The 11,727-nt window shown below is 40.9% G+C and overlaps 1 protein-coding gene across 1 annotated transcript; it reads right to left on the bottom strand.

Annotated features, from left to right (window-relative positions):
• Positions 1–928: 928 nt before the first annotated feature.
• kbtbd8 (kelch repeat and BTB (POZ) domain containing 8) lies at positions 929–11,423 on the bottom strand. Its single transcript, XM_088338699.1, has 5 exons — positions 11,311–11,423; positions 8,181–8,388; positions 7,720–8,026; positions 5,867–6,686; positions 929–3,997 (listed from the first exon to the last, which is right to left on the bottom strand). Exons 1-5 carry the CDS (start codon positions 11,324–11,326, stop codon positions 3,534–3,536), a joined length of 1,815 nt encoding a protein of 604 aa, XP_088194825.1. The 5' UTR covers positions 11,327–11,423; the 3' UTR covers positions 929–3,533.
• Positions 11,424–11,727: the final 304 nt, after the last annotated feature.

The following is an 11,727-nucleotide window of genomic DNA, read 5'->3' as shown; positions in this document are numbered from 1 at the left end:
GGGATACCCAAATTCTAAAACATACAGTGTGAGAAAACGGTACATATTTTTTTAAACATTATATTAGTATATTCCAAACATTTTCCGAGATAACGCATGTTGAAGACATCCGTTTTGTTTTTGACTTTCTGAGCTCTGACGTCATGTGAAGAACACCAGCATCCTAGCAAGCCATTCTACATATTGGTTTGCATGTTTACAAGCCGAAAAGGTTTTGATTGTTTTAAGCAAAGTTATGGTAGTTAATGTGGAGAATGGCAAGGCGTTGTGTCGCACATGGGACAACAAATGGCAAGCAGCCAAAATGGGGAGAACTGGAAAAAAATAATACACAGCGGGCTAACGGGAGCTAACCCTGCTGGGACACGGTGGCTAGCCAGCTGCTAAAACCAGCTAACATGGACCGATTGATGGAAAAATAGGAGGCTGGTAGATCAAAAACATGCAGTAAGCAGCCAGGATAACCGGAAGCCAACAACAAAAAAACAATTATGATAAACACAATCCCAACCTTAAATATACTAAAGGTGGGGTGCAGATTGTATCCCAAAGAGCAGAGCACAGGGGCCCAAATGGAGAACACTCTCGAAATTGCAGATTTCTTCTTGGCTCTTAAAACCATCAGTAGGTCAGAATTTTCCGAGCGAAGGTTACGTACAGACAGAGAGAAATTAAATCATGTTGCATACACAGATATCGTCAACATGAAATATAGGTCCTTCGTAAGTTGTAGCATAAAAGTAGCTGAAGAGCCGTTGGCCGGTGCACCCATGCACGGAACCATATAGACAACCCAGTGCCATCTAGTGGGCATATATTTCACATTTGGGCTTTAAAAGGTACTTGAACAGACTACAGTGAATCCATTGTGTTCGTGAACGACACATCACCAAAAAAACTCAAACAAAATAAAACGCAAAACACGGAATTATGTCACTTCTGCTTCAATTTTAATTGTTTTATTTTCAAGTTATGTGCAGCGTGATTTTCACAGTTGAGCTCAACAACCACTTACAAACCAAAACCCCAGTCGGACAACAGGAAAAGTGTGGAAAAGAAAAAAAAGAATTAAAAAAGCATGAGAAGTGAAGTAGCACCCGGATGCACACAGTTGATGAAAGTAGCATTGTATTGCTAGACACAATAGCATTTTGTTGTACTGTGTACTTCATGACTGGTGTTCCCAATGTAGTTTATTGATCTGTAACGCTTATATATGTTGAAGCAGTTTGTACCACAGAGCAGAGAGGGGGGAAATCAATCTGAATGGATATTAATGGAGCAAGCAATATTTCTCAGAGCAGGATTTGTCTACCAATAACTAAAGAGGGGGGAAAAAACAAAGAACGGGGGAAAAAGCCACCAAAGACAACATAATCATCTACTTTTCAAGTTATAAGAGAAACTGAAGTTTAAAAACTGTGCAAGTACAGCAAACCTATAGTACAGTATATTACACATAACAAAAAAAACAATTAAAAATACAGTACTGTTTCAGTAGAAATCCTGAGTTCCCCGTTGCTTGCTTACCAAGTGTAAATGAAATTTTAACATGAACCTCTGATGTCTTTTTTTTTTCTAGGATGATTGTAACGATGTTGCAGCAGCTCTTTCAGAACGCGAGCCACTCTCGTGTAAATAGTGCAAAGATGACAAAAGGATCCAGCATGACGACATTATCTGCCACAAAGTGAAAAGTTTACATGGGCCGGGATTTGCCACTTAATCATGGTATTAGTTTTGGGGGTAAAGATTGTCGAGAAAAAAAAGACAATATGCAAGCAGCACCACGGCGAATTCACGGCCTTGAAAATGAGTCTGCGATTCTGCTGACGTGAGAGTGATTCAGTGCAACGCCGATTTAAGACTTTTTTTTTCATCAGGAGGAGGAACCCCTGTCATGATTTAACACCGGACAAGCACACGCACAAAAAAAATAATCGAAGCACGTTCACGACATGTAGCCTACTCACAGTTCCAAGAATTATTGCTACAAAAAACGCTTTCCAACACCCACGTTATTACAAGACCGCAAATGTGGTTTTGCATTGGGCTGCTGTTATTAACCTTTTAAAACTGGTTAGAGTGACCCTCCAGAGAAGCTCAATGCTGTTGCTTCAATAACGTCCAAAACTGTCTTTAAAAAAAAAAATCCTCCTCCAAATGGAATAGCTCAGAAGTCTCTTGAGGTAAGCCTGGTAGTTGGTCTGAACTTCCCACTTAGTGTTGACGCAAAGCTCACTGGATGTCGTTTCTCCAATGTGGAGAGGGAGTAATCCAACATCACAAGTTGTCTTCATGTGAGACGTTAAAAAAAAAAAAAAAAAAAAAAAAAGAAGAAGAATGGACACGACCGAAAATGGTGGGTGGCACGAGATGTCCCGTGCAAGACAAAATGTGACAGTTGATGAGGAGCCGCGTGGCATTTACATTTGACACACTTGACTCTTGCGGAGGGAGAGAACGAGGAACACACAAATATCATACAAGTTAAAAAATAGACTACGTCACAACTACATTTCAAAACAAGTCACATAAAAAAGGAGCATCAATGACTTAAAGCAGTGGCCGGCAACCACCCTGCCGTGGACCAGTACTGGGCTGCACAGGCAAAAAAAAATGTTGCCCTATTGTTTTGCTTATACCGCTTTTATTCGAGTATACCCTAATTTTTTTGCCCCTCCCCAAGAATAAAAATAACAGAGTCATCTACACTTCTTAATAGTTTTATGCCTGGCAAATACAATGTGACACTCCTAAGTTTCTTTTTTTTTAAAGTGAATACTGTTCAAAGATGGAAATTACTTTCTTTATTTGGGTCCAAAAATCAGACTAGTTGAGAACCACTGATCGAGCTCAGTGGTGGTATAGTGCTTACACAGTGGGTTTAGGCTTATTATTATTAGTAGTGTTGTTATATCTAATATTATTCGGCCAGGCCGCAAGTATAGTCAGATATTAAACTGGTCCTAAGTCCAGAAGAGGTTGCTGAACACAGACTTAGAGGGAAGTATAGGGAGGGGGGCACACAAACCTCAGAGCCGGCATATTAATCATGAGCAATGCTAATCATATTACCCGTATGAATATATAATTATATATTTATATATATATAGAATTTGACTTTAAGCTGAGATGTAGCATTCATACCATGCTTTCAAAAACAAAAAGATACCTCGCCCGTGTTTCGTAAAGAAATAGCGGCGCGGCTCAACAGTAAGCAAAACAAGTTGAGTAATTGCACTTATGATTCATTGTATGGTGTTCAAGAACAAGCATCAGTGTGGTAGTCGGTGCTGTCTGAAAGGGGAAGGGGGGAGACAAAAACGAGGGAGAGAAAAAAAAAAATACTGCAATCTTTTAAAAGCACCTCGGTCTTGATCTTGTCGAACCCCTAAAGGCTCGCCGGCTTTTTAGAAGTATGAAAACGGTGGTCTTTGTGGCGCCAAGCCAGAGTAACGCCAGGCACAAGGCAAGGCAGGCGGGTAGGACCACCCTACCCTCTCCGCCTCACAGATCCGCTTTACGCCACGTCAAAGAACCCGCTGTAGACACTGCGGGTACAGTTTGGCCACCACGCACTCAAAATGTCGGCCCAGGTCCCAAAGGCGGTCGGGCGTCTCATAAATTTTGGTCCATGCGTCGGCCTCGTCGTCATACTGGTAAAGGGAGTTCTTTCGACTGGTGCGGAAAACGTGCTCCTCCACCATAACCTGCGTGGCCCGCACAAACAGGTGCAGTTTGCCCTGCAGCAGCATGGCCTTGATGTACGGGCTGGTGGCTTGGTCAAAGGGTAGGTCCCTTTTGCGACTCCAGCTGTTGCGCTCGATGTCGTACACTTCTACCGTGAACGTGCGCTGGTGATTTTTGCAGATGCCGGCGATGTAGTAAACGCAATTCTTATAGAGGGCGGCCAGGCCTTGGCTCCGGGGGATGGCCATTGGGGAGAGGTGGCTCCAGTAGTCCTTCCGAGGGTCGAAACAGAAGAAATATTCACCTGCAGATGACAAAATGGGGTTTTGGAGTGTTGGTTTTGGTGGTTATGAAGATAAGATCTGTTTCCACTGTGCTATTCTCACCTCGTACAAAGTCTAACGTTTAAGACTTTTTAGTTCTTTGTAACATCTTAGCTGATAAGTCTAAAAATGTGATTTGTGAGAAAATGTGTACCTGGGGCATTCCACAGGGGTCCGTACTTGCCCCCCTTCTTTTTAGTATTTATGTGCTTCTGCTTGGTGATAATATCTGCAAGTACATTATTACTTTCCATTCCCATGGAGATGACACACAAGTGTAACGGCCATTAGAGGAACCCGCTCAGTCAAGTTGTGGAAATTTGGAGGCCTGTCTTTTTGGGATACATGGTTGTTATTTCATGTTTTGCACCTTAACCTAGAAAAAAAATCCAAATGTTTATTGTTGGTCCAGCTCATCGTCATGATTTGTTCTCAAACACTGATATGAACCTTAACAAATGTAATATCACCAAGAGTGACTCGGTTAAAAATGTGGGTGTCATATTGAAACCTATTCTATCGTTTCAGTTACTTGTGAGAAATATATTACTAGAATAGCTATTTTCCATCTTTGTAATATTACTGTTGCAATCTGATGCTGAGATTGGAATTCTTGAGTTTGTTACTTCTCGTCTCGATTACTGTAAGGTATTACTCTCCGGTCCTTTGATGTTAAGTATCAAAAGTTTGCAGCTGGTTTAAAATGTGGCAGCGAGACTTAACAAGGACAAGAAAGTTTGATAAGCCCCATTTTAGTTTACTTCCACTGGCTCCCTGTCCATTTAAGATGTAACTAACATACACAAGTTTGCATGGTCTTGCCCCATCAGATCTTTCTGATTTAGTTGAGCCCTGCTTGAAGCCTGAAGTCGGATTTTTGTCATGCTTGGGTTTTTAGTTTTTCCTTGGCCAAATGCAAGTTTCAGATCAGAGGATGTAGTAATGGTGGCCCTTACAGCCCTTTGAGACTCTCTGTGATTAAGGGTGATACAATAAATGTGACTTGGCTTTGCTGTGTAAAGAAAAAAAGCCCACTGACATAACATGTTGCTGATTCTAAAGCCCAAATGTGTAATATTTGACCAGTAAATGCTCTTACTATCTTTCAACATTCGATAACAAAAGTTTAAACTTCCTTAGTTGAAATGCAATTTTTTATTTACTCTGTAAAGGAGCTGTAGACAATTTGGAACGTTGTTACTCTCTGCTCCCATCTCAAGAGCCTTAGTCAGCTCATTCATGACACACGTGCCTTTCATATTCGCACTCGAATAAAAAAAACTTTTTTTTTCTCCGGTTGGTGCTTGGACCTGTACTTGAAGAAGACCTCTTATTTGAGTATTTTCATGCTACATTTACAAAAAAAGGGGGGGGGGGGAAACAAGCCCCTCCAGCACTCTCCTGAGCATCCATTCCTTGAACATAAGGGGTTCTGCCCCAAACAGCTCTGATAAAAGATAAAAGCAAATAGGCACAGTGGAAAATAAAACATAAGTGCTATTTGAACTTAGTTGTGCATTGTTAACAAATACATAAGAGACAATATTTAACTTTCAATTTTTTGGAAACACCTTAAACGACAAACTGCACCTTTCAGGGCGCTAACAAGCCACAATGAAAACCAGACTGGTGCTGCATAGATTCTATTTTTAAAAAAATGTCGAGGTCGACATATTCACTTTTCAACAAATAAATGTCACAGCTAGAAGTGTAAGGTGACATTTGAGATTTGTATTAACACCAACCATGTCTTGCATGATAAGTCTGTAATTGGAAGTAAGTCCTGACAAGAACAAAACAAAAATGGCTTTTGCGCACACAATTGCCTTTTCCCAAGACAACTCACATACCTTGCAGGACATAAATTCGGTCTCTGTACTCCACCGCGCTGTGAAACTCCATAGCTGTTGGCATTGGACTCACAGCCGTCCAACAGTTGTCCCTGGCGTCGTAGCACTCCACAGATTTCAAGGCATTCCGACCGTCGCCTTCATACACTCTACCACCCAATGCATAAAGCTTCCCGCAGCAGTGCACCAACCGACAGCCGATCCTCGCTCGCAAAAGAGGGGCATGCGGTAGCCATCGATTGCCTGCGTGTTCATACTGCCAGAAGTCGCTCTCTGCCCGGTGGTCGATGGACACCTCGCTGTTGCTTGGTCGATAGCCCCCTGCGATGTAGATGTCGTTTTCCGACGACACATGAATGCCAACCTCTCGGAGATCATTAGGCGGCTTGCACAGCTTAAACACCCTGCCCGTGGCTGTGTCGAGGCAAGGCACCGTCTGCTTCTTCCCTGAGTGTTTGTGAGCGGCATCAAAGCAGATAACCATCTCGGAAGCGGTCATTCCCAGGCGCTGGGGGCAACCGTTGGTGCCGATGAGGCGGGTTTTGGCCTCTGCGGGGTCTTTAGAAAGGGAGAGGGCACAAGCAAAGGGCGCGGGTATCCGACTGAGGAAGGTATCGTCCAGCAATGGCAGACGGATACACTGGGAAAACACCTCGCTGAGGTGGGCCTCACGGGCGCTTAAGTCGTGCTCCAGCCAGCGGACGATGCTCTCGTAAACGTGCTCTTCTTTCTCCACATTGAGGTCGTCGTTGTTCAAAATGCTGACCAGTTGCTCCTTGGTCATGTGGAGGAACTCTTGCTCTCTTGAAACGCACAAAAACTGCTCCGGCAAAACACCAAGAAGAAAAAGATTAAAAATACTTGAGTATGTATTCATGAATGACTCGCAATCGTGTAGAACACGCACCTTTAATTCTTTATTTTAGAAAAACAGTATAAAACTTTATTTCACTTCTTCTCGGCTGAAACTAAGCTTTGAGAGTGAAAAACGTTGTTGAATACACGTGGCTATGACGAAAAATCATTTATTGACAACGTTAACTATGATCACAAAACCAAAATAAAATTTCCGGTATTGATGCAATGTCCACCAAATTGTGATTCATAATCAGATACACCAAGGAGTTGTTTCTCTCGTGTTTTTTTTCTGGCGTTTTTATCTTTCAGGAGGATTTCCTGCTTTCAACATTCTCTTACATTAGTCTGTGGTACAGTGAATTTTCAATTAGCTGCTCGATTTCCCTGAATTTCTGCATGATCGGCAAGTTTGAGCTTAAGATAGGCGTCATATGCAGAACGTTTCCTTTTCGCAGCCCAAGTTGCCATCTATCGGGTACCAATAAAGAAATTAAAATATGAACACTGAATTAAAATTTTACAACACCAACTATAGGTAATTGTGTAAAATGGCAATGCTTAACTCACAATTCAGTGCGGGCGAGGCAAGACGAGGAAAGATATTAAGAAGTGCCTCGCCTCCCATAGAGTTACCGTAACTATTATAAAACATCCTAGCAAGTGATTTGGATATTGTTGCTAAATACACACCTTGTCTCATGGGTCTAGTGATGTGGCCAGCGATATTGTAGACTGATTGATCAATGCGCAACTACAGAAATATACTACCGTAAGACCTCGTGTATAACATGCACCCAAAATAAGTTATTTTTATGTAAGTGTTGATAAAGGTTTGCGATCTAAAATGATGCCATGCTCATGTTCAAAGAATTTCCATTGACGGATCATGAGCATTTTTCATGCGAGGAAAAAAATGCATGCAGTGTCAAGTCAAATGAAGTATTGGTGTAAGTAACTACACATGTAAATAGACTATTTCATGAAGGAGAACTGACCTTTTTCCGAATATAGTCTTGCGAGCGTTCCTTCAACTCCTGGTGCCCATAGGCATCTGCAAACATGAAAACCCCAATACAGTTCTGGGGGTCCAGCCTGCTTATCATAAACTGGGCACATTGGTCCTGCAGGGCAGGTATTTGGAAAATGCTGGCTGCAGTGAACAGGGCCTGGACGTTGGACTCTGAGAGCGTGACTCTGGACGTGTAGGCATAGTCTAAGACAAGGTGCATAGATTCCGATTCCACCCCGACGATTCTGACTTCCCTTTGACTGCTCTCTGTAAGGCCACTTGTGAACATGGACCTAGGAAGCACAAGAACACAAAACATCAAAACCATCAGTTCCCAAGAAAAGACAGCTGTGTATTTTGGAGTATGTTTTACAACATTTCTATCAAAAATTTTGATTTTCGTTTGCCAAGTTTGATTCTACTTAAGCTTCTAGTGCAAAGACTTACCTAAAATACGGACTAATTGCGGCGAGGACATTCCGATGACACGAAAAGGTCTTGCCGTGGTCGACTTCTACAACAATGTCTGTGAGTTGCGCTTCATCATACAAAGCTTTGAGCTGCTGAAGGATATTACAGGCATGTATGGCATCTACCCCGTTGAAGTTGGTGCTTGGAGGTGTCCCATTCTGAACTTGTAACAGCTTCCCTACCTCTAAACACACAAGAAGTAAGCATATCAAACATGTTCTGTATGATAAAAAGCCAAGTTTTGGTTTACCAATACAATGCAGCAACCTAAATTGAAGCATGTTATTATAGTACCTCAGAGAGACAACTATCCGCGAACCTCACATCAATTACTTAATTCATGCTATTCTTTATATGTCGAGGCCTGACCTATGCTTTATGTATAGTGATTCCCAGAGAAGTAACCAAGCTTCACACATATGGAAAATTTGAACCAGCCAATTAACCTGACATGCATGTTTTTGGAACGTGGGAGGAAACCGGAGGGCCCAGAGGTAGCCCACACAAGCGCAGTGAGAACAGGCATACTGCACAGGAAGGCTGGTAGCTGGATTTGAACCCAAGACCTCAGAACTTTTTTGAGTCTTAATACAATCGATTATTTTGGAAGTAAATGGTTTCAGTTTCACACCAACATGTATTTAGTTTGGAACAATATTAACATTTAAAACGATTTTTTTGGCATATTATGGAAACAAAATGTAACCCATATAAAATCGATTGAAATTACAACCGACATCCAGGCAACATTCAGTCTAAATTTAGGATATTTTCAAATATTCTGATTTTGTTAGGCCATATAAATGTTTGCTTAAACTCAGTAATAAGGTTGGAATGTCTTTTATGTTAACACTTTTCATGTTTCTTGTCCGGCTAGTTTTTACTTCTTGGTTGAATGAATGAATGAATATGTGTTGTAGTAAAGATCATACACAAGCTAACTCTGGCCAACTCGCTAATAAAGCCTACCAGGAACATTTTGTTTTCTTAAAGACAATTCATTTTATTTTATGTCACTACAACAAAAACACCAGTTACTCTTTATAAAACGTGCAAGTCCATGGTCAGGATCACATCTTGTAAACACATGAGAAATAACTACTGTACTAGTACTTTAATTAATGTAAAAAGATAATGCGTGAAAAACTTGTATTTGTGTAACGGCGTCCTTCATGCTTCACCCCTCCAAAGTGGTTCAATCCCAAACTGAGTTGACTCTTGTCACTAGTCAAGTAAATATTCTTTCTGATTGGTGATGAAAGACAAATTCTGATCTTAAACGGATTATTGTTTGCATTTGTCATAATCAATGACTATGTTCACATGCACGCAATAATCCAATTGGTGACGGAATATTGGATTTCTGGAGCAATCTGAAAGAATAGTTTATATGCCTGGAAACAAACGAATAACCCTGTATGCCTGCATTCGGGTAGAAACTCGATTGGAGGGGTAAGTGGGAGCGATGTCACCACACAAATAGACGTTGTTTCCACATTTATCTTTCGACATTAAATGAAAGATTACATAATTTATACATTTCACTAAAATCAACATTGCAAAAGTGATCTACTTTGCTGCATCCCGAGTGTTGACAAGATGTGCTCATACACGGCTTGCAAAAAGCATAGACTTAGAGTATATCGAAGGAAACAAAAGTGAAATTCATTTTATATATATATATATATATATATATATATATATAGGAATGGATAAACCTGTGACATTCACGCCCCAAAAATTGAAAATCTCCCTGAGGAATTAGCCTTTAAATAAGAGGCTTTTTTAGCAAGTAAGCCTGACTTTATTATTCGTCTCTGTGCTGCATGTCCCATAGTGCTTTGGGGTCATAAAAATATCCTGGATGAATGGATGCTGGCCATGCCCACAATCATTGGGATAACATGAATATGTATGCATGCACAAGTAATCGAAAAAAAATAAACTACTAGCCCATCTATTGCAATTGGAATACTCAATCGGACTAAGACCTTAATCGGATTATTGCGTGCGTTTACTTGGCTTTACACAAACAAAATACTGGCAATATTAAGTTTCCAATCAGATAATTACCTGCATGTAAACAAGCTCAAAGTTTTGAAAGCCAAGGATTGAACCTGTGACATTTTTAGGTAATCCCATGTATCAACAATTGATAGTTTGACCGACCATTCAAATAAAAGTTCAGAGAAGCTCTACTTTTGATGCCCGATTATGCATTTGTTTACAAAGAGAAAGTACAACTGCAAGAACTTTCAACAAAAACAATTGTGTAGTACATGCATGCCGTGTCTTTCTTGCCCTGTGACATATTAAGACACACATTTGAATGTTTGTCCATCTGTAAACAAAGGTTTCTTGACAGAGATGCAAAAGTCCTTCTAGGGGAAACAATGCCTAGGTCTCATCTCATTTTCCTGTGGAGGAATACAACTTTCACAACAAACACCTCGTGTTGAGCAATGCTAGCTGCTTGACAGGACAAAAGAGTTGAAAGTGAGGGGGGAGGATTGCAAAAACACACCGAAACAGTCGACGGTAGCTAGCTCTCCAACTAAATTCAAGTAAGAAAGATTATCAGATCGGCTTGTGCACCTCTGCAAATCGCCGACACGTCCACTGATGATTACAAATCACGACACGTTAGAGACGTTACACAGGCTTAACTTTGAACACACGGCTAAGTCGCCAAGCTAATGTTGAGCAAGCATTAACAAACTCGGTGATTTAAAATATAAACTTCAGGTATTTAAAGCCGGCGATTGTCTGTCGCTTTAATGTAACAAAACGCGGTGTCCCCGTCACGAGTTGCAATAACCGACACGACCGCTCCAACTTTTCAACAATTTGTCGTGGTCAGGGAACAAGTGTTGCTGTTTACACAATCAGCTGGAGGTAGCTAGCTAACCGGTCGAAAGTTAGCCGAGCGGCTAACGTTAGCCGCGAGCCAAGCTAGCGACAGCCAAAGACTTTAACTCCTTTAACGACAACACATTAGGACACGCGTAGCTCTGACAAAACGGCCCGAAAACACGAAAGCAAACAATACTTAAACCATGTTATTTATAAAACAACACGATAATGTTTTTATTATTATTTTGCTAACCTGCACTGGCAGCCATTCTCTCCAGTCTGTCTCAGGGCAGACCGAAAAAAAACGTCAGGGTGCACCGCGGAGCCACGGAAACAAGAAAGAGCCAATCAGACGCCGTGGCATCATTAGAGCAACCAATTGCAATAGTTCTATCTAAAATAGGACAGAAAAAAGTTTATTGGCCTAATGAGAACATGATACACATTGGTGCGTTTACCGGGTGAAGTAAATGAGGGATTAAAATGAACTAAAAATGTTTTATAAAAACTACATACAATTATTTGTAAAGCACTTACTCAATTTATGCAGGACTAATTTTAATATTTTTTGTATCTGATGTAAAAACCTAACCAGTGCATTTAGGTTACTGCATTAACTTGTATGATGTCTTTAAAAAATCATTAAACACGTACACTGCATGTTATCCGC

This window comes from Urocampus carinirostris, chromosome 6 (genome assembly GCF_059441175.1).
Source record: "Urocampus carinirostris isolate Australia breed hairy pipefish chromosome 6, RoL_Ucar_1.0, whole genome shotgun sequence".
Classification (NCBI taxonomy): Eukaryota; Metazoa; Chordata; class Actinopteri; order Syngnathiformes; family Syngnathidae; genus Urocampus; species Urocampus carinirostris.
This window is presented reverse-complemented; position numbering and strand designations above follow the sequence as displayed.

Coding starts and splice junctions, on each gene's coding strand:
- kbtbd8 (XM_088338699.1), bottom strand. Junction 6,687..7,719: donor AAGACTATATTCGGAAAAAG/GTCAGTTCTCCT, acceptor TTGCCGGAGCAG/TTTTTGTGCGTTTCAAGAGA. Junction 3,998..5,866: donor CCGAATTTATGTCCTGCAAG/GTATGTGAGTTG, acceptor TGTCATCTGCAG/GTGAATATTTCTTCTGTTTC.